Source organism: Tinamus guttatus, unplaced genomic scaffold (genome assembly GCF_059628265.1).
Source record: "Tinamus guttatus ecotype Peru unplaced genomic scaffold, ASM5962826v1 Tinamus_guttatus_pri_ptg000150l, whole genome shotgun sequence".
Lineage (NCBI taxonomy): Eukaryota > Metazoa > Chordata > Aves > Tinamiformes > Tinamidae > Tinamus > Tinamus guttatus.
The window spans coordinates 8359084-8382653 of NW_028288684.1; the positions used below are offsets into that span (position 1 = coordinate 8359084).

Sequence of the window (23570 nt, forward strand, 5' to 3'; positions counted from 1 at the left end):
AAGCAGCCAAAGCAGACACGTGTTTTTATTTCAGTCATGTGGCATAGCCATGTAACGGGCAGTTGAGGGTCAGTGGCCTCCTGTGGGTCAGCAGCTACAGCTTGGCCACCCACACTGCTCCTGGGTTGAGCTGCGCGCTCTACATTCTCCATGTTCTCTGAAAATTAGTCACCATCTTCTGAATTTGGCATCTAAAAATAAAAAAGTAACTGTTATTTGGTGCAGGGCCATACCTGGACTACAAATTAGTTTCGCTATTTGAAAAACAAAGGCCTCAATAAGGCCTTGAGAGGATCTTCAGGGCTTTTTTGCCACATCTTACCACTTGGTAGTGGTGAATACAAACAGTCCATAGAGATGTAATTTGTGCCTATACATAGCTAAACTGACTGGTTTGGGATTCTTTTATTTTCTTAGGTATAACATTGATCCTGGTTTGTATTGTCCCTTCTTCTCCCTTGGGGCGTGCATGGAAGGTTTGAACGCCTTGTTCAGTCGGCTCCTCGGAATCTCCCTTTATGCCGAGCAAACCCGGGCAGGAGAGGTTTGGTCTGAAGATGTTCGCAAGCTGGTAAGCGTTCCTGCTCCCGGCGTCAGAAGTGGCAAAGGGAAGGTTGGGCACGTTTGTTTGCCCCCTCTAAGAGCTGTGAGTCGGATTTTGCTTTTAAATTATTTGAGCACCTATGCCTGGGATTTCAAAATGCACACTAGTTGTCTCATTTTAGTTGAAGTGAGGCCTCAAGGGCTTCATACTCTTAAAGTCCCTTTATATGTTTGGCATTTAATGGCGTTTAAAATATGGCTCTGTTTAAAGGATGTGTAAATCGGGATCAGTTTATTTTGAGAGATTATTGTTGTGCTTTTCACCTGGCTTTTCTGAATCAGCCCTTTTAGTTCTAACTTGTAATGGCTATAGATGACTGGAATATTATAGGTATGTATCTTAACTGTGATCTATCTTTTCTTTCTTTGCTATTCTATGTGTCATCTTTACCACTGATTATTTTTTGCTTATTTTCTGCCCTCTTTTTAGGGGAGGGTAGAAAAAGAAAAAGGCAATTATTTACTCATCAGTTCCCAGATTCATCTCTTGTCTTCCCTCTTTGTATTCTCCACCATTGTCTCCAGTGAAAGCTACTATTCTTTATGTCCTACGGGCCAATACATAGTTACTGCTTACTTTTCTTATTTTTTAATTCTATGGTAAATTAACTGTTGTCACTCTTGACTTTTGAGAAGTTATTTAGGGACTATGGACAGTGTTTATTTTACTAGTCTTTGACAGTAGTCAGTTTTGTATGAGATGTAGGAATGGCTGCAGTTTGAAGGACAGGATCTGAGTCCTGTGTATTTATTTTTTCAACTAAAATAAGCAACAGATTTTACATTAGAATCATTTCTGGATTATTTGTCATATACGTGTTATAAATCTTTGAATTTGAATAACATTCCTAGTTACAAATCAGTGCTTTTACTGTGGAAAAAATATCCTTTTTTCAGGCTGTTGTTCATGAAAATGAAGGTCTATTAGGGTACATCTATTGTGACTTCTTTCAACGACCTGATAAGCCACATCAGGTAATATCTGTGATCTGTTTTCAGAGTTGTACATGAATAATGACTGCAGTGTTAGGGCTGTATGTATTCAGCATAAGTTTAGGAGATGTCTAGGTATAATTTAAACAATTTTAGATATGAAAAGACTGTAACTTCAAATGTAATTTTAGGTAAATGGTTTTTGTGAATAACTCTTCATTTTGAAAGCATCACCTGGTAGGCTGAACTCAAACTGTTTGTATTACAAAATGGTAGACACTGTGAAATCTCATATAGTTTTGTTTAGAGAAGTGTTAAGTTTATAAACTAATTTTCTGGCCTGCCACCTAGGAGTAAAAACAATTTGATACTTAATGCCCTCCAGCTTCAGGTGAAAACTCCATGTGAAAACTAGGTCTTATTCAAAATTATTCTCAAACCATAGATGTTTCCAACTGTTTATGCTCACTCTCTTGCTCACTCCTTTCCCCCACTCACTCACTTTAATGCCAATATATCAACTGTATAATGCAATACAACAGACCCTTCTCTCTGGAAATATATGCAAATTACTACTAGTAACTATTGGTACTAGAATTTTAGAAACTCTATTTTAGAAAAATGGAGTTTTGATACTTGTAAAAATCTCTAAACTTAATTTTCTAAAAGAAGCAGTCTTTTTGTGATGGATTGTGCCACATGCTGTAGGTGTCCCTGTGTGTGCAGGGAGGTTGGACTAGATGATCTCTAAAGGTCCCTTCCAACCTTAATGATTCTATGATTCTATGATTAAAGTAGTTTGCTTACAAATATGAAACAAGTAATAGAGTTGAAGAAAAATTATAAAGATTTTAATTCAAGCTTCTCTTTTGCTATTGAACATTACTGTTAACTGAATTAACTTGTGTAACTGAGTATCTATTTAGGTTTGATTTAATACTGTCACCATTGCTTTGGTGTTGTGCATATAGTGATGTGGGTCACCCATCTGTTTGCTTTCTACCTTCAAAAGGATTGTCACTTCACAGTTCGAGGAGGCAGGCTGAGGGAAGATGGAGAATACCAGCTGCCTGTAGTTGTTCTCATGCTTAGTCTGCCCCATTCAACGAGGAATGCACCAACACTGCTCAGTCCTGGCATGATGGAGAATCTCTTCCATGAAATGGGACACGCTATGCATTCTATGCTGGGCCGAACCCGGTACCAACATGTCACTGGTAAGGACCTTAGAATACTGATTTTCTTTGTTGTTTTAGTTAAACTTTTAATTTATGAAAGGAGGAGACATTTTTAAAAATTATTAACCAGACATGATAGAGTCATGATGATAATTCTACATCTTTACTGACTTGGAAAATTACAGTATCAGATTCCCAAATACTACCTAAAAAACAAAAAAGCAGCATTTGACTATCTTCCTCCCCTGATAAAAAATTGGCTTTTGTATTTCTTCTTTCTGCACAACTAATCTTTTTATCTAGTCATGTTAAATACTATCTTGTAAGTTTAGTACATGGCAGTTTATAATAATGGAATAATGGAAGGGCTGAAAATAAATTGAGCTAAATTTGTACCCAGCGTAAAACCACAGTGAATCCTGGGTTGGAAATGATTTTAAAAATCTAACTAAGAAAAGTTAATAAATTCATTTTCTTAAAGGGTGCACCTGGGCAGTACTCAGGCTCTGTAACACCAGGCCTTTCTAGCTGATTCTGATTAAAACAAGCTCATAAATTAGGCATTTACTTTATCTGCAAGTATGATTAACTGGTGGACCTTCTTGTCATAGGCAGGTGAACATGGACGAATATGCAGTCAGAGCTAGGCAGAGGCACACAAAAACAAGGCTGTCATTTTTCATTTCATCATTCTTCTGGGGACTGGAGCATCTATCATATGAGTAAAGACTAAGCAAGCTGGGCCTGTTCAGCCTGGAGACGAGAAGACTGAGAGGATCTGATCAATATGTATAAGTACCTGAGGGGAGAATGTAGGGAGGATGGGGCCAAAGTCTTCTCAGTGATGGCCAGTAACAGGACAAGGGGTAATGGGTACAGTTTGCAACCCAGGAAGTTCCATCTCCATGTGAAGAAGAACTTCTTTCCTGCGAGCGTGACAGAGCCCCAGAGAGGCTGTGGAGTCTCCTTCTCTGGAGATCTTGCAAAGCCGCCTGGATGCCACCCTGTGCCACGTGCTCTAGGTGTCCCTGCTGGAGCAGGGGGTTGGACTAGGTGATCTCTAGAGGTCCCTTCCAACCTCAGCCGTCCTGGGATTCTCAAGCAATGGCAATCTATGTATTGGTGAGCAGGCTGCCCTGGCCTTGTTCTGCGTTAATGTGCCAAATGGGTCAGAGCTGTGTCCAGCTTAAAGCTTCTTTGCAGGCTACTTTTCTTAGACAGCATGGCATGTCTTCTTATGTGGTTGTGAGCTCAAAATGAAATGATCAGAAAAGGAATTTATTTACTTATTTATTAACAAAATTTTTTAAAAAAACCCTCAAATGAAATAATAACTCCCTTGTGTGAGGGACGGCTTTTTGTTATGCCCCTTTTGCACTGCACTGATGGTAATAAGGAGGATCCATGTTAGAGAGACTTGTTACCAATAGATACATTGCACACAAAAAACCCACCAAAGAATATTTCTTAAGTCTTCCACTTAATATTAAAATAAGCCTATTTCTGTATATATGTGTTACTACTGGACATTCTTAAATCAAATAAACACTGTATATGCTCTTTCAGTGCAAGATCTGAGTTAGGACTCAGACCTTGAGCTATTTAACTGCTCCCTCCCAGCCCTTTCTCACATATGGCCTCCCTCCTCTTGATCTCCAGGGCATTCTTGGTACTTATATCCCCAAAGTAACTGCTTTAGTGGGGGTTCTGCTGGTGTGGTGAGAGTATCGTATGCGTATGCGTGCCAGAAGGTTTTGAAGGGGGAGGAAATTGCTGATTTTGAGGCTCAGACATTCCAGGAGCCCTTATGTATGGTTTCAGCATTGCCTTAACTGCAGGCTGCCTTGCTTCCTAGGGGATTTCAGTCCTGATCTAGTGTTGCAAAAGCAGCATCAGAGGCCAGTCGTGTGTTTCTCCAAAGAACATTTTTTTTTTTTACAGTTTGGAATGTGTGATAATCAAACGGCTCATCCCAGACATGTCTGTTAGCGGCCATCTGCTCTCCTTAGGCACTAGCATAGCAAAGTGTGGAAATCAGGTGATTACAGGCTATTGTGAGACAAAAAAAATGTTAAATTCCAGTTGTGAGGAACTGAATGTTTGACAAACTCCTTGCTCTTCTGCCCTCCCCCCATTTCTTTTGATTCCATGCAGGAATATTCAGGAATCAATTATGCTAACACTAGGCAAAACTAGGATGATAGTGGATATAGGAAATTTATGAAATTTATATGCATCTTCTTCTGCTAATCTTTCATTTTATTATACAAATATATTGTTTTCTTACTGAATTCCTATGTAAAGAAAAAAAGATTCTTAGGCTTGTTTTTTCTTTTTGGCCTGGGTTCAGTTTTAATTTACAGTACAATAGAGGATAGCTACGTTTGTTTTACAGGAGGAATAGCTTATCCCAGGTAACTGTCTGAACTTTTACCTTTCTGATTTTAAGGCAGGATAGTTTTCAGAAGTCTTTCTAATGGTTGATAAAAGATTTTTTTTATTAATATAGTATTTTATTTATTACTTTTTATTATTCTCCTTTAATAAGGGCAACTGGGAAAGTATCATGGCTAGAGAGGTACCAGTGAGGCACTGCAGGCGTGCCTCTTGGGACCAGCGTTGATTTAGGTTTTCATTAACATTTTTCCATCAAAAGAGAAAAATGCACTAATGAAATGTAAAGGCATGGTTGTACAAGAAGAATCGGATGGCTGAATACTGAAGTGTTAGAAAAAAAAATGCGACTCAGAATTGCATAATGCAGATGATGCAGCCAAGGAACACACAATTCCTGCTGTCAAATGAAGCTCATCATTTAGTAGTGGTGGAAGAACAGAAAAAGTTTTGTGTGTTAATGCAAAGGTATAAATAGCTGATCTTTGGTGACTGTGAAAGAAGGGAAGATCTGAGACCGAATCAGAGGTATTTTTATTAGGGATAATAAGTATTAGTATGGTTAAGAAAGATGCTGCTGAAACCGTTTGTATTTCTGGGCTCAAGGTGAATTCCACCTGAAGCAGGTGCATAGAAGACCTACAGGACAACAAACAGGCTTTGGGACTTTATTTTGCTTTTCTTTTGATCTATTATTTTACCTTAGGAAATGATGTTCGAGAGAGAAAAGGATTTTTCCCATTTTAGGAGATAAATAATTGGGAAGGTGGTGTTAATACTACAGTGTAGCATTGGTTTGAAAAATTGATTACAAATAGATTATGAAATAAGATTAAAAATTAAGAGAAAGATTTTTAAATTCAAAGAAATGATTTTCACAAATAGTAGAAGCAAAAAACATAATTTCATTTAAAACAGTTTTTAAATGTTGATGTTGTCTCCTGTCTAGTTCTAGAAAGGAGCAGAGGTGACAATCCAATAGATCTCTGTTATTAAAACGACAGCTTTGTTCATCCTTAAACTTATATAGAAATTAGAAATGCAGCTTAGATTTGGTCATGGGTTACCTAATGAAAGTTACTGAGACATGGAAAGTGCTGGTCAAGAAAAGAATAAAGGTTTTTGAGAGTGCTTTTTTGAAAATACTGTCTGCAAAATGCTACTTCATTGCACTTAGAACTTCTCTTGAGTCTGCAGGAGTTTTCTTTGGATGACTGACTTTGTATTGTAAAGTGATGTTAATATGAAGCATAAGTAAGCTCTGCAAACAGATGGAAGGTAAAAATGGTTATTGTGAATGGCATTAAGGCAGAGTTTTATTTACATTGCAGTTTGATTTAGATTTAGGACAGCTAAAGAGATTTGGTGTTTCATGTAGGGCCAGTTTGGCCACAGTCTGGTTTAGTTTAAAAAAGGGTGTGATCCGGAGCTTTATAAGGTGCTTCACCCAGCTGTTCAAATACTTTGTTTTACTTTGTGATTTATAATAAAATGTGTAGGATTATAATGAAGCTTTTCTGGCAATATGTACAATAATGCTATGGAAATAAAATATTGACTTAATAAATGAAAGAACATTACAGTTCACCAAAAGTCCAAACTGAAAGTTGCAAAACCCTTTGGGAAGAGTTAACTATTTCTCTTAATGGAAATATGACTATATGTTAATATGTTCAATTATCCTACCTTTAGGAACCAGATGTCCAACTGATTTTGCTGAAGTTCCCTCAATTCTAATGGAGTACTTTGCAAATGACTATCGAGTAGTTAACCAGTTTGCAAGGCATTATAAAACTGGTCAGGTAAGGAGTATTAAGATGTAAAGTATTGAAAATAGTATTAAAGTTATTCAAGAAAAAAATCTAATTTTCATGTGTTAATTGTTGGTAATGCTTGAAGTTAGGGATATACGTAATTTTAATTATTCAGAAAAAATGTTACTACTGTCATTGCAGAAAAGATAAACATAATCTGTAAAAGAATATCTGCTCCTTAAAATATGAAGTTCTGAGTTTCAACATTTCTTTCTTCGTCAACCAAAATTTAGTCCAGTAGGTGAACAACTGTTCTGTAAATTATGTCATGTGAAATGTTTAACTAAATAGACAAAAACTGACAAAGATAGTAATTCAGTGTCAAACTATGCAAAAAATGTCCTAAAGCAAAGCATAGGCACCAAATCATGGATGATATGTTTGATAATGATCTGCAATGTTTAAAAAAAAAGAGGCACATTTCAAAGTGCTCAGATCTTGCAGTGACTGAAGAACAGACTGCAGATCAATGTGAGAACAAGAAAGCTCTTTCTTTAAACGAGAAAGTTCTTTAAAATGCATAATCTTACACTTCCTGTAAGCCTTTTATCCAGTACTAAACATTCATCATATTTTAATACTATGAAAGTGGAATTATGTTTGTCTCTGCTGTAACTGTCCAGTTAGTTAGAAAAATCATTTGCATAACTTCTACTTTTATAGATGTTATTGGAGAAATTTGCCCTATAGAGCTGCTTTCTTGCAGAGCAATCAATCTTGCAGAGCAGTAGGAAAGTCTGCTGGAAAACTGGGAGTTACAAATACTCAGTTCGGGAGTGTTCATCATTTCTAATTTTGAACCTGTGCATTAAAATACTTTCTGTATTTTCTATAAAGTTCATACAGTGTTTAAACGTTAAACTGCTTGCATATGAATTCAAAGAACGAGCTTGAGTAAAACATCTGAAAAAGATTTGTGCAACATTATTTATGGCTTTGTGTCTTCAAAGTGGCTTAACAAATCTAAACTATGTTTTGTTACAGTGCAAAACCTAAGAACCAGGCACTGTGTCCCATTTGGCACTTTTAAAAAATTTCTTTTGTTTATTGGTGGTGAAATCTTGGCTTTTTATTGAATGAGCTTTAGTGTAGAAATTCAATCTTGAAGAGGGACAAGAATGGATTATGCTGGAAGATTAGGAAGAGAGCCTGAAACTACTGTGTGGCGCTTGAGGGTTTTAGACTGTTTCCTTTTAATTCCCTTTTTTTTTCCCCTAAGAATTTATAGTGTATTTTTAAATCATTATCTAGCATGTATAAATCCACTTTTGCTTATGTTGATTGATCTAAGCCAGTTTTAAGAATTTCTGTATCTGCGATCTAAGTGCAAGTAGATTTAAGCCTTCTTTTCTGTTTATGAAATTTTTATTGTTACATCAATTACTTTCATTCATTGTGTGTAGAGGTATTTAGGTTGTAAAGTACTTGGAATAGTAAATTCCAACTTAATTACCTTTAAGACTTCGCAAAAATCCATTTGGGGCTTATGTTTTCAGTTTGTTCCCTGAATCATTTTTTGGTATGCATATAGAAAGTGTAAACAACGTTTTCTTCTCCAGTTTTTAGCGCTTTTGAAAGGAAAAATAAGTTCCTTTGTCCTCTTAAAGGAGCAGTAAGGAAGCTGGGTGAAAAATGGTTAAAATGTGAAATTTGGAAGACATTTAATCAAAATTTTATTCCATATGAGAGCTTCTACTAAGTTTCCTCTTATGAATAAAGACACTGAGTTTTTCTGTGCAAGAGGAATCTTTCCTGCAATAACCATACTAACAGAGATTTGCTAGAGGTAGACAGAAAGAGTTACTTTTTTATTGACCTAACTTCTTGTTGAGGAGGCAGCCCAGGTAGTTTGAAAAAGTATTTTTTTGGCATTATTACATCTGCTGTGGTTTTTGCATGGAAGTGTTAAGTTAGGTGGTGTGATTTTAACACGCCTACTAAACATAATTATGTCAGTAAAACTTTGGGGAGTAGTCTCAGTTTCCGATGGCTGATGCCATAAAAGTCAATTGTACAAGAACTGGCCCTGAGCTACAGCCCTGGCTTTTGTTTATGGGAAGAGGACGGGGAAAGGGGTGATGTTTGTGTTTGCTGAAACATATGAACTGTTAAAAACTTGGAGCAACATTGCAGGGAAGAAAAGAAGAAGATGCTATGGGCAGGTTTTCCAGGATGGGAATGTATTATGCATATAGGTGTGGATGATAAGGGTCTGAATCAAAAATGTTGAAGCTGATAGAACGTCTATCCCTGCTTTCTGTTCTGCTGTGAGTACTGAGGAACTCAAGAGCTTTCAAGGTCATCTGCCCAAAGGAACAGGTCTGGTAAATTTAATTCAGAAAGCTAGTCAGCAAAAGAGGATTTTGTTCCAAGAAAGGAGCAAGCCTGTTTTTTCATTTCATCATAACCCAAAACAGAAAATCCATGAGCTAAAAAGAATCAGAGAGGACTGTGTTAATTAGTTACTCAAGTTAAATTGCTCAGGTAAGCTCATGAAGTCGAGACATACCAAAATGAGCTTGTAACAATGTTAAGCAGACAGTGTGGTGGATGTGAGCCGTTCCAGCACAGTGTTTGTTTGCTTAATTCTGTTTGTTAAAATGCTTGGGTATGTGGGAGATCTGGTGAGTTAAGTCATTTTAAGCTGGAGTGTCTTTTGAAGGCTCCCTTGAACAAAGGCCAGTAATTCAGCTGTTCAAATTTGAACTTACTTCATTTTTCACAGAGATGGAATTACAAAGGCAGCATTGTATTATCGTGATTATAAGAATAAACCCACAGATAGTGAACAGCATTATTGCTGCACAGCCGTAAAGAGTTAAGCATGCCTTGGGAATCTGGAACACAGGGAATTCTGTTCTTTTAGCCACCGTGGCAAACATGCTGAAATATTCACGCCAAGATCTTAGAGTTACTTAACATGAAAGGAGGGAAAAGAAGAATCCAAACTAAAGAATGCAGTATTTAAATTTAACAAAATGGAATGGTTATTCAATTAAAGTCATTTTAGCAAAAGCATTATAAAGTCTTTCTATAGGAAAGAAGATGACGGTTTGATTCTGGTTTTATCAGATAATTCATCCTTCAGGATTAAAAAAAAAAAAAACTGCGTTTTTTCCTCCATTAGGCTGCTTATTAAGAATCTACATTAGATACTAACAGAGTTCAAGAAATGGTCTCTGTTCCCTGAAAGATTACCCCTTCCACAGTACATTCAAGACCTTAGTTTGTCTCTGTGTCAGGCATACAGATACAAACTTTGTTGAGTGTCAGTCTTTGAAAAGACCCTCCACAGTCTTATTTTTTGTTCCCTGAAGTCTTCAGTTTTAAAATCCTGAAAGTTCTCTGGGAAGTGATCTCCTCTTCGTCATTCTTTCATCTGAAACTAATATTTGGCGTTGTTTCTCTGGTGTCAAATTCTGGTTTGTAAATTGAGATCACAGCATGATTTGTGATCCAAATCATTAACCCTGTTTGATTTATACAAATGCAACATTTATATCCTTCTCCTGTGCTTTTCTTTGCCGATAGATATTGTCATAGGAGTAATTTCCTGTCGGTTTTTATCTGCTCAAACAATAGGGTTTGATCTTCAAGGCAACTACAACTAACCTGGTGCAGTACAGGGACTAATCTGTGCAACTAATCTGTGAGTACAGGGATTAGAGCAGTAGCAATTTGCTGTTGCCACCTTTGACTTGGCATTTATGTGAGGAGCTTGTGTCATTAATGAGCGTGTTCTCTGCTGTGAGTGGCTTGTGCTGCCGCCACACCTCGTGTGGAGAGTATGGGCAGAGTAGGTCTGTGTTACTTGTTCGGTATTCATAGGACTACAAAAAAGATACGAATTTTCTTCATGGCTTTTGGTATTATCTACATTTTAATTGGTCTCTAGAAAGTGATGCTAGGCTATCTCCTGTGCAAAGAGAACTGGGCATCTGTGCACATTCTCTTTTGTTAATATAGCAGCATAGTTAATGATCATTTCTGGTTTCCCCTTAGGAATTCAGTTTAGAATATGATAAACACTAATAGCAGAAGGTGAGGAGATGGTTGAATGCCGGGGCTGCTTTTCCAGTCCTCTTCCCCAACTACGTGCAGCACAGGCAAAAGAAGGCTCAGTAAAAACGTTCTCTTGAGAGGAGGGTCTGTAGGGAATGGTTTGCTCCAGACTGAGCCTTAGACCTGCTTTGGGAGCTCCTTGAGCTGCGTGGGATGGACGCCCTTGGGTGGCTGTGCAGAGTCCGTCCCCATCGCAGAGTCTTTCTGCTCTGCGTGCCCAGGACCTGGGCACTTGGGTTTCCCAGCTCGGAGAGGATCTGTGGTGTTGTCATCTACCAAAATGCTCATTAGCAAAGACTCGACTGGTTTTTGTTCTGTTTATTTGTTGTACCAATTAAAAGCCTGTGCACTTAACTCCTCTTGCTGTTCCTTAATATAGCTGAACTATAAAATTGCAGGGTCATTATGCTGAAAGAACTGGTTTGACCTTAGTGATGGAAATGCTCTTGTCTGCATAAAACACATTTGCTGTTGCCAAGGTGTTGGATGTTCAGTATTTTTAACCGTGAAAAGTTACAATTTAAAAATTCCCATTCAGTATCCAAAATACAAAGCCAGAAGGCACCACTTTGCTGGGTAATGAAAACTTAAGCGTCAATGTTTTCTGATAGGTTTGGTGCTTACAACAAAATATGTTCAAAATTTTATAGGTTTTGTTGCACAAAAAAGGGGTTTTCCCATGACAACTAAAACTGTGTTATGGCAAACCAACATGCTCTTTATTTCCAGGATGAAATGAAAAGTCATTGAATTACGTGTTTCCTATGGCATATGTAAGGGGATAAGACACAACATGTTCATAGAACCAGGAAAAGAGCTGCCCAGCAAAATACATTTTAACATTTGCAAATCTTGCTGTCTTACTGCTTGCCTTAACAACCTTTCTTCATAATTAACCACTGTTTTAAATACTACTAAATCCAGTATGGAACCTCAAAGTAGTCAAGTGGTAACATCTGTATTCCAGTGAATAATTACCCATTTACTCTACGCTAGTGGTCCCAAATCATCATGTAACTTGACACAGAATTTTTGTTTTTGGGAAGGATAAGTACTGACATGACAAGAACACACTGTAGGCCAGACTGTATGTTCACTGGTTCAGTTTTTGGTGAAATTTAACAACTGTGCACATCTGTGAAAGGCAAAATGGTGGGTGTTGTTTTCTCCTATTCTCAGCTGACCTTTATCTTGGAAACGAGGTAACAAACTTGGCAAGTTACTACATAAAGCAGCTGTGCAAGGTGAGAGTTTTTTCTTATCTCTGCTTCAGCTTCCAGATTCCAGAGAGTTATTTGATAACAGTTTTCTCACTTACATATAACTTTTGCAGTTAGTCTTTTATTATGTGAACATGAGATGGTATGTCTTGAAGTTGTATCATTTGCATGGAATCTAAACATATGGCTCTGCCATCAGAATCTGTAAACTTTGTATTATTTCTTAAACATTTCAACACACTATAAAAGTGTAGGTATGCTGTTGGAGTTCTATGTAATACCAAGCATCTGTATTACATTGAACAACCTGCAATTTCTTTTTTAATATTTCAGCAAGAACCCAGTCATTTTAATGAAATTTAATATGCTGGGTTAATAAAACAGCTGGCAAAAAGGAATATGCTTACAAGGAAAAACATTTATTGAAAGGCTTCAGGAAGCACTGGCAAGAAATAAAAGGTCAAGCGTCATATGCAGGTATTCTTAAAAATCTGGAATTAAGCAGTCTTTGGATGTATTTCTACAGATCTGGAGAGAATGTTAAAAGGAGTTTGCTTAATGAATTGATCATTTTCGGCCTGTGGTGGCATGGATATTTGGAATGTGGAAAATGTGCAATAAATTCAACTTTGTTAGAAATTTCAGAAGGTCAATATTTTTTTAGTTGGTCTCCACATTTTTATGTGGATAAGGTCAGAAGGTCTGATTCTGTCACAGCCGAAGTTACAAACCCTGCTGGCCTCAGTGGGAGGTGTATGGAGATCCGTGGAAGTCTTATTAACCTATGCTGAAAGACCATCAGGAAAAATTACTGTAGGATCTGCTTTTGAAAATAGATGGGATGATCTAGGAAAACTTTGGTAGCCCCATTGGTTGTTCTTTATCTCTAAAAAACATTCATAAGAGTTTTAATGGGTATGCAGGGGAGCAGAAAATCTTTCTATAGAAGTGACACTGAGATGCAATGATATCTGGATTGTTATGTAAGCTATTGCCAACAGCTTAACATTCAATATTTTGTGCAGCAGATGAAATTGCCTTCCACCTTGTTAATTCCTCAGTGCAAAGCACTTAAAAGTCAAATACATTTTAACTATGACACTGAGACTTAGTAGTAAGCATGCTATTTGCAAACCTTGTAAGTATTCTAAATATGTTTGTTCTTTTGTTTGTTTTTTATTCAAGCCACTACCAAAAAACATGGTGTCAAGACTGTGTGAGTCCAAAAAAGTGTGTGCTGCAGCTGATATGCAACTCCAGGTATGGTCTATGGTATTCTAGTCTCTACTCATATCCAAAACTTAGAGAAAATAATTTTATTTCTTATAATTTTCCAGAAAAAATATTTTAATATAAGCATGTGTTATCTAAATACAAATTACGGAAAGTGAATTCTCTTTGACATTCATTTTCATGTGTAATTTGCTTGACATAGTCTGTCCTGTTTGAAGCTAAATACCTAAATGTACATGAAAATATCTACCTTGAAAAACGCACCTCTTGAAAATGACTGGATTATCAGAATTCCCAAATGTAGTTGAAGTTTGAGTTCTTAAATTCACAGACTTAAATTATTAAAATCACAGACTCTTTTAAGAATAATTCATTGCAGTAGTGTAAATATTATGCACCTTTACATTATTCGGTATAGCAGAGATAAGAGTTGCAGGGCACCTTAAAAGCAAACTAACTGGTTTACTTACTAGAATGTTGTTTGAGATCATTGTCTTCTGCAGCTCTGGAACAAAAACCATAGGCTGTTAATAAAAGAGTGTTGTCAAAAGCAGAGACTGGCCTATAAGACTGAACAGTTGATGCACTTTAATTGCTGCTTTATTTTAACTACTGCATACAATTCAAATAAATGGTTAATTCTTGTTCTTAGTTTGAAGTTAGTATATGCTTCCAAACCTTTAGTATCTCAGTTTGTTTTAAAAGGAAAAAAAAATCTTATTCTGATAAATTTAAAATGATTATAAAAATAAATGTAACAAAAATATCCAAAATCAGACATATTCATTTTGAACACAGTGCTTTTAATATGAATTTGTTGAGAAGCAGATCTATCCTTGTGCTTCTCTTTTTAACTCAGGTGATTCAGGCTTATCTTTCACAGTGTAATGAGCGGTAAAGCCTCTTTTTTTGTGGAGAAATGTGATTGATCTGTGATTCCCATAGATAAGCTACTAGCTTTGCTTTTCTTCAAAAGAAGTAAGAGGAATTTCAGTGCTGTCTAAAATGGGGATTTATTTTAAGGCATGCTGCAGGAATTCTCCAATGTGAACAGTAAACTTAGCATTCAGTCATGTTTTTTACAGTGGGAGTTTGGCTGTGTTTAGCATACTACAAGCTTCTGCTGTGTGATTTTTGTGATTTCTTTTCTTCTTTGTTTTCCCTTAAGCCAGAAACATTTAAATTTTCTTACTACAATTGGCATCATGTTTAGATGAGAAAACTCTATTACCTCTGTAAAGGTAGTCATTATTTTTGAGATGTGGAAATAGAAAATTTTAAAGATAAAGTGTTTGCAGTTTTCCTCTTTGAAAGGTGCCTAAAAGATTGTAACCCTGTCTACAAACATGAGTTGCACTGGTTAACTAAAGTTGATTTAAAAACAGCTTAGTTAAATGTATGCTGCGTGCAATAATTTTTATGATTTAAACCTCATCAGAGCACTTGAGCATAGCCCTGTAAGAGTATATGTCACTTCCATTAACTAAAAACAGTTACACTGTTTTGAGCATTTGCACGGATTTTTCATTGGTTTGACTTAATGGATTTTTAAATCATGCTTTGAGTGCAGCACTTGTCATTGGCCAGTGTTGGTTGTGCAAGCAGTGTGAACCAGAGATATAACCAGAGTGTTATATCTCTGGTTATACCTCTGTGACATGGAAATAATTGAATCCTCTCTGCAAGTCTGATTTTGAAATGCACATTCCTGTGTCCAGAAGTTTCTCCTGTAGACATAGATGAAAATCTCTATCATTCAGAAAGAATGTAGGCAAGAATATGATTAATTTAGGTATAGTTTTTTTGGGGAACAGGATTTATGGATCAAAATAAAATTTTATACTAAGAATGCTTAGCTCTGAATGTCTATTCAGGAGGCCAACTAATTTAGAGTAATTTGCCAATGTACAGATTAGTAGCTGCTGAAATGATGATTGAGTGTTTTTATGTGCATCAAATTCATTTATTCTGTGTCTGTATCAATCTGACAGATTTAGCATTTAGTAAATATTTGCTGTGTGCCTGTCGCAGTTTGTGTCCTCGTTGTCAGTGTGGAGACTGCATGGCCTTAGATACCAAAGAGGCTTTTAGTCACGGATCTGCTTAATGTGTCTCTTCCCGGCCGCGGCGGGAGGGACAGCGCGGAGCAGGAGGAAGCCGGGGTCTCTCCCTGAGCAACCCTGGACCCCTTAGTTATAGGGCTGATGAGAAAATACTCCCTTGTCCTCCTAGGAATCCCACAGCATCTTGTCTCTGCTGGTGGTACTCGCAGGCTGCCCCCCGGGGGGGTTCCTCACGCTTTGGCAGCTCTGCAGCCATCAGCAGGCTGCTTACCCTCAAATTACCCTCCTGTAATTAAAGTTCAACCGGGCTCAACCCACGACAAGTTACCACAGTGCTGCACTCAACAGTATTATCCGTTTCCTATTTGTAACGGAATGGTTTTGGAGATTGCAGTGCTAATGCCTGCAGAAGCATACACTCATTCCCAAAGAGAACGAGTGGCAAAATAATTGCTTATTAATACAGCAAAAATGTCCCAGAGAGGTTGATTGCCTCGTAAAGTGCACGCATTCCATCATGGGAGTGTGTATTGTTGTGTATGCTGATTTGAAAGTAGAATAATTCATTGAAGATAAATAGGTATTTTTACCTGCAGATGCCCACGTACACATACATACATACCAAGTACTAGTGTACTAATAAATCCTATCTGAAAAACCACCATGCATGCAAATTTGCGAAAGAATACGTGCAGGTGTTGATACTCAAAGACTCTAATACTTCATCTTCAAACTTACAAAACAGTGTATCCCTTATGGAGGATTAGGTGCTAAGTGTGCAGTATATGACCTTTAAAAGAAAATAAAATGCTTATGAATTTTCTGACAATGGAGAAAGCAGCTAAAGACTTTTTATGAATCTGTTAAGAAAGTAAATCTGTGAGCACATGAAAATATGAAATGACATTGTTTTTTCATCACAGCTATAGGATCTTTGCCTCTTCTTCCTGTTCATGTAAATCAGTTAATAAGGAGGAAAGCTACAAGAATCCATATTTTTCTTTTTAAAGCTTTTGCCATGTAAAATACATCCCAAAGTCTTGAAGCCACAGTAAATTCACTGTTGACATTTAATACTTATAAGCATACAAGGAGTTAGAAAGAACCGGAATCAAAATAATACCGATGTCAGTGTCAAATGGAAAGTCAGGATAAAGACAGATAACCGCTTAATGACCTTTCTAGATTTTAACTCTTTTTGGGGAAATGTGCTATATCGAAAGTAGAAATTATCTTCTGTCTACAGTATAATATCAAGTGTTAGCATGTTCCTGAGCTCCTAAACTCCTCTGACCCTGGGATGTATCTCCTTTTCCCATTTCAAAGGCCTTGTGTAAACACACAGAACTGTGGTTCGTAGGTGGGAATGCTTATGGATATAAAGTTATCCGAGTTTATTTTCGGGGATGGATTTTTTCACTGCGCTCTCCAGGTGGCCTGGCTCCTAACTTTCTTCCCACGCTTTCCGTGTGCCAGGATGGGGGGAAGCTTAGAGCCGGCCCCAGTGACTCATTTCCCCTGCTCTCTATTAGCACATTGTTCTTCGGGCAGCCCGGCTCACTGGCCCTCAGTTCTCCCTTCCCCACTTCCTGGCCAGGAGCTGGGCTGCTGCTCCAGTTCTCTGGCCGCAGAACTACCCGACTCCAAATTTCACTGCAGAGAAGCTCCCTGCTCCATCTTTGAGGAGCACCGGAGAGCAAGGCAACTTCAAAGAGGTCCTAGCACAACAGGGAGACAGGAGAAAAAAGGATCAAGGTTTGGCTGAAAGAGGATGTAAGATTTTGTGAGCAGATGCTGAAGTTCCTGGTGTTTGGTTTGAGGTTTTGGAGAAGTGAAGAAAATCTCTGTGAAATAACTCCAGCAGAGCCACAGAGGCCTATGCTCAGAGAAGAAAGTGAGCAAACCAGGGCTATTGCTTCAGGTAGTTTTCAGACCTACTTGTGGTGCTTCTGTTGGTCACATTCTCAGTCCCCCTTGCTATCATAAAGGCTACAGGAATTTTGTTAAGTTTGGCTCTGTCTCCCATGCATTCTTATTTTATATCTGCTGTTCAAGTGTCATATAGTCTCCTTTGCTGTCACTGCCTGAAAAGTCTGCTCATTAGTGCTGCTTTCACAGTCTCTAAACTCATTAGACATTTAGTCTACTTCTGTATTCTGCTCTGAGAGTTCATGTCATAGGTTACATGCTTCAGCACAAAAAGTGCCTGCAAAACAGCTCTTACCTCTACAGCAAGCCATGGTGCTGGTGCAGTTTAAGAGCACACTAAGTTTACACTGCAGTAACTTACTCCCCTGTTGTGGGAGCTAAGGCAAGGGAGGCATCAGTAGCTCCACGTGCATCTTCTCATGTCCGCTGCCAGGGCAGTCTCTCACCTCTGCAGATGTGTCGTGTTCTCAGGGCCATGTGGAAGGCCTTTTGGAGTGGCTTATTTCGTCTTCACCTAAATGACTTTCAGTATTTTTACTAATTCCATGAGTTTCTGTACTAATTTATTTTAAAAACTTTTTAAAGGGGAGTACTAGGAGGCTTAGATTTTTCAACTTTACTTGAAAATGCAGGAGATTTAGCATTACTGGTATTCTCAGGGATCTAAACGTGTTTATGCTAGGTCATGTTGATAGGACTTGGTTTACTCCAGCAACCTGCTTCTCTCCTTCCATGTTATACTAAAAATAAAAGATTTACAAAACCTTAAATATTTAAACTTTTCCCTTTCCCTTTCTTCCCTTTCCCTTTCTTCCTTATCTGTCTTTCTTGGTTATCAAAGGACATGTGCTATAGGAAAATAAGTATTTTATCTCTTTAGGTCTTTTATGCTGTCTTGGATCAAATCTACCATGGGAAGCATCCTCTGAAAAGATCAACCACGGAAATTTTAAAGGAAACCCAGGAAAAGTTTTATGGATTGCCATATGTACCTAATACAGTGAGTAGAAACCTAGCACTTATATAAGCTGTGTTTTTTTTTTTTTCTTTTTTTCTTTTTTTCAATACATTGTGCCACCTCTTCTCTCCCTGTATACTCATATCCTTACTGCTGTATTGTAATCTTGAAAACAGGGATTTCTTTTTTATCAGCCATTTTCTCTAGAGAATTGACGTTCTTCAGATAAAACTCAAAAAGTTACTTGCTATATATTTTTATGTAAATGTATTTTTTGTCATGCAGAACTAAATTGTTTTGGAAAAATACATTGGAAATAGGATTTATTTTAGCTTTTCAAGGGCATGTTTTACTGTAAAAGATAACAAATGAGTGTGCTGTGTATTTTTGTGTAGTGTGTGTTTATATTTTGGAATATCAATATGTGAAAGCTGAGATGAAGCAGGATTTGAAAGTGAGTTTTTCCCAGGGTGCTGCTGTGACTTTTGGTAAGTCACTTATTCTGTCATATCCGTCTGTAACATGGGCTCAAATGCTCCTTAAAAAAGTCTTGAGTTCTCTCTGAGCTATGTGATTTTGATCTGCATTATGCATTTATTTTTCTAGAGTTTATGTGAGCATCTGAAGATGCAGCTTGTATAGGTTATGGCCAAGATATTTGCTGTTCTAGCTGGGGCTGACTTCTCAGCCAGAGCACCACTTCAGTAACGATCTTACCCTTTGGTCAGAGTTCTCTGGACTTCTTCTGCACTTTCTTTTCAAGAAATGTCCACCTCTCTAAATCAGAAATGAGGTTCTGATTCCCTAAAATGGGTATGAGCATATCCAAACTTCAGCTCTTTCTTCGCTACAGCTGTACTGCATCTCCTGGCCTGGCAAATGCCGTAGCCAGGGAAGTAGAAGCAGGATGTCTGCAGGGAATGAAACCTGACTTCACAGCACTTTCATAAGCGGCTTTACACTGTTCCCCTGCAGGTGTTAGTTATCCAGTGAACAGAATAGTTTCTTCCTTTCAAAGGTAGGCTGTATTTTTCATTCCATTTAAAATATTTTTTATTTAGTTGTTGCCTTCAAAGGAATGTAACATCTTGTAATGAACATAGCCTCATATCCAGAAGTATAGCAAGTTTTGGCCTCGAACTTTTAGATTGGCAGAAATTATATGTTTTTCAAATTTACTGAATTTAAATTAGTATTTCTAGGCAAGAACTGTAATACGATTTACATCTCAGTAAAACTTAGCAAGGGATGGCATTACAATAACTGCTAGTACTTTATGTAGAATAATTCTTCTTTGTGATTTGGCTTGCTATCCTTTGTAGCTCTAAGTACCAAACCTGAGATCTGTTTTCAGTTTCATTTGTAATCTAGAAAAGAAGATAAATAGCATCTTGAAAGTAAAGGCCTTTTTTAAGTGAATAGAATATATTCTTTATATTCTTCTTTTTATTTCAGAGCTAGTGTTTAAAAAAGGGTGAGAGACCATTTCTGTGGGGGGTTTTGAGTGTGTGTGTGTGTGTATTTTTTTTCCCTACTGTTTGCTAACTGCATATATGTCTGGTAGAGGAAATAAAATATTCTGATTCACATTTTACCTGCTTTCTGTAGGTCTAGATTCGACTGTATCTTACTCTGTCAGGTTTGTATGTTGTAAGTTAATAGCACTGACAGAGAATAACTGTTTCCTAGCGAAGCTTTCACTGCATTAACATGACTATTCTGAAATAGCAATGTCAGGGCTGCACAAGGGTCCTTTATTATCTCCTCCTTCTTTGGGATTGTATAAAGAAAGAAATAGTGGTAAAGCCTCTGGAATTCCTGCTTGCTGCTCTTGACAGCTAAGCAAACTTGGCAAATATCCTGCCTAATGTGCTGAATTTCAATCTCATTTAGAAGACCCATTTTCTGAAGTGAGGCTGTAGCAGTTACCTTTCTGTATTCCAGAGGCACACATCAGGATCCTTTTAATAGAACACTTTCACGTGCGTCCTTTTAATAGAAAACTTTCAGAAAGAATAATGTAGATAATATCTGAGTAGTTTCTGCCTCACCTCTGGATTGGTACCTATTTAAAGGTAATGCAAATCATCATGCACAGCAAGTGTCCTGCCTCACATCCATCAATAGGGGAGAAACTGGGAAGAAAATCCTGTCACACTCCCTGCTTGGCACTCAGGTAGGTTATACAGGCACTGGGGCAGTTGGCTCAGCAGGTAGTTATATTTACCCTGGCTCCAGTGCCGCTGTCACAGGAGCTGGTGCCACATGCAGATGCTGTGTGAGAAGGATGGATAGAGCACAGCCTGTGCCGAGCCTCTGAAGCACAGAGAAAACAGCATTCCACAGGACTCGGTTTTCCTGAAGAATGTGGCTCTCAGCTTCTGGCTGCTCACTGCTTATCTGCCCAAAAATGCAGCGAGCTGCCGCTGGCTCCTGGAGGATGAAATTCCAGCGGGGTTTCTTGGCTTGATTATGGAATCCAAAAGCTGACGACCGCCAGGCAGGGGGCGAGGGAAGCTGTGCTTGCCTCCTTTTGTAGTGTCTCCAGGGTTCGTTGCCAGAACTGGTCTGTGTTACTGGCTTTGGAATAGAGATAGGAATTTTACACAAGCTGGATTCTTGATTTCTTGTGGTGTCTTTAAAAAACTATGAACTTCATTTTGACTCTCTTAAGAAATGAAGAAAAAAAAACATAGTAATCACCGTACCTTTTTCTGCCATTCTGCTACCTGAATGTGCTCGGTAATGAAATCTGGATTCTGGGAAATTCAGTACTGTGCTTTTGCTCAAAACTTTTCTTCAAATCATGACTTATTTTCCATCTCTTGTAAAGCAAATTTCCACTGTCCTGCAATTGAAAACGCTATCTGCTTTTAGAGTATCTTCCTGGTTTCTTATACTTTTGTCTCCAAAATGCCCAAAGAGGCTTTCTTTAAAAGTATCAGGTGACCCTTTGATCAACCTGAGACTTGATCAAAGTTTCTCCCCAGGATCTGCAACTTAGTCCCCCTCTTGTCCCCCAAGTGCAGACTTGAAAACTACTTTTCTTTGAGACAGTCATCAAAACGCAATGACACACCTTTGTTAATCCTAAGCCAAGCGTAATAATTTCCTATCTCCTGCCATGGGCTTTAGTTCTGTATGGAAACAAAAAATGAGACACAACTTAAACAGGCTCTGCATCGATACGGGAGATTGCAGCCTCCTGCAGCTACAGGAAAGAGTTCCCAATATTGAAGTACGTAGTTTTACAATAAACACCAACTGCCCAAATCATCATGCTTGACTTTCTGTGTGAAAATGTGCTTTTCAATTTTCAAAAAATGTATTGTGGGATTTCCTAGCAGTGGCCTGTCCTTTCTAACTACCTTTCTTCATTCCAGTCTGGAAGCTTGGTACAGAATGAAAGTTTGGCCTGTCATTGTGGGGCAAAGTAGACTTGAAAACTGAGGCACAAGGAATCTGGATTCCTTTTTAGATAACTGCCAAATAGTTCATTTTCCAGTTTTAAATTATGTTATCTTATGGTAAGCTTGTCTTCCTGAAACATACATGCATCTTTTAATGTAGTATTTGAATATAAAAAGCAATGTTATAGTTAATCCATACAAATCGTTATGTTTACATGTTATAGGAGGGAACATGTTACTGTGTAGTGAAGCTTTTGACATTTTTTGGAACACTGAATAATTTGCTTAAATACCTATTTGTTTCAGCTTGTTAAGTACGTATTAGTACAGAAAGGACCACTTAAACCCATGGCCTAAAATTTCCCTTCCGTAACAGGTTTAATTATTCTTATATACTTCTGTCAAGAGTGCAATTTTGTTTGGCAGTGTGAAAAGTTTTTAATGGCCTGTGGTTGCTAGTGATTGAAGACCAAAACATCTGTAAGACCAGGTATCTTACCCAGCCATATTTGCCAACAGAGAACAAGGCAGGTATTGTTAGAGATAGCTTAGAGGGAAGAAGTCATTGGAAAATGGTGCATTAGTCTTTATTCTTGCAGCTGGGGGAAATTTGCCCAAACAGGGACTGATCTTGGAAGGGTACACCTAGGTTTTGTCTTAACTTGCTGGGATTGTGCCCAGCATGTTCCTGGCAAAGGAAATCAATGCATGAGATGCAACCTAGTATTTGGAGTGCTTGCTCGTGAGGGCTGTCGGGCACAGCAGGAAGATGCAGCTTGCCAGTGAGTTTTGGACCACAAGGATTTCATTGACAGGATGCCTGTAAAGGTGTCTGGGAAGTGGGCAAGCTAAACTGGCAGCAGTTGGTGCTAGGTTGGTGCTGAATAGAAAGAAGTAGCTCCTCTGCAGGGAGGAGGCAGGTTCAAGCCTCTTCCTGCAGCACACCATGCCCTCTTGCGCCCAAGTCTCCTTTAAATTGTGTTGGGGACCTGAGGGCAGAGGAGGAGCCGTATCCTTCTGGCCTTCCCCTAGGGTCTGAGGGTGACCTGACCTCATGCTTAGTTATGTAAGACAAGACAGAGGGCAAAGTGGTTTCCAGATTTCTGCATCACAGTCTTGTACTGGTGGTGATCATTGTCTCTAGTGGTGTTGCAGTGAAGGACATCAGTAATGCACTTACTTCTGTCATCTATATTGTCATGCCATCCGCTGTCCTACAATCTGTTGTTAGGTCCTTGGAGTGACTAAGCAGTGTGTAGACAGAACTGCTCTTCTACATAACATTTTGTTTGAACATCAGTAACACTATGTAAAGAAAACAGGTTGGGCAAATGATGAATCAGCTGCCCTAAAATAAATAGTGGTAATCATTAATTAACCTCTGAAGGCGAAAGTGGTTTTAATTCTGAAACAGGAGTCTTGAAATTATTGGTGAGGAAGGCTAAGATGTATCTGGCTATTAAATTTAAACTGTGATTGCCCTTTCTATTTGTTTTATCTAAAACCTTTTTTTTTTCTATTTTTGTCTTAGATTTGTTAAGTAAAAGTAATATGCTTTTAGAACCAAAGCAAAACTGAGCAAAAACTGAGCTACATTGAAGGGCATAAAGATGAATGACTAAGAGGCAGAACTGTTGTTGTAGCAAAGATTTTTAGAAGGGACTGAGATCCTTGAGGGATGAGGGAATAAAATTTTTGGTGCCAATTAAAAAGATTCTGAAAAGAACTGAGGGTGGAAAAAGCCTTTATGTTTGGATAGCAGAGGAAAAGGAG

At 38.0% G+C, this 23570-nt stretch overlaps 1 protein-coding gene across 1 annotated transcript in view; it reads left to right on the plus strand.

Annotated features, from left to right (window-relative positions):
- Positions 1 to 23570, plus strand: part of MIPEP (mitochondrial intermediate peptidase) — a 66074-nt gene that overhangs the window by 27018 nt on the left and 15486 nt on the right. Inside the window, exons 11-16 of the mRNA XM_088522250.1 lie at positions 418 to 571; positions 1501 to 1578; positions 2549 to 2753; positions 6801 to 6910; positions 13390 to 13464; positions 18310 to 18429. Of these exons, the coding sequence (XP_088378376.1) occupies positions 418 to 571; positions 1501 to 1578; positions 2549 to 2753; positions 6801 to 6910; positions 13390 to 13464; positions 18310 to 18429 (742 nt within the window). The remainder of the gene's footprint in view (positions 1 to 417; positions 572 to 1500; positions 1579 to 2548; positions 2754 to 6800; positions 6911 to 13389; positions 13465 to 18309; positions 18430 to 23570) is intronic.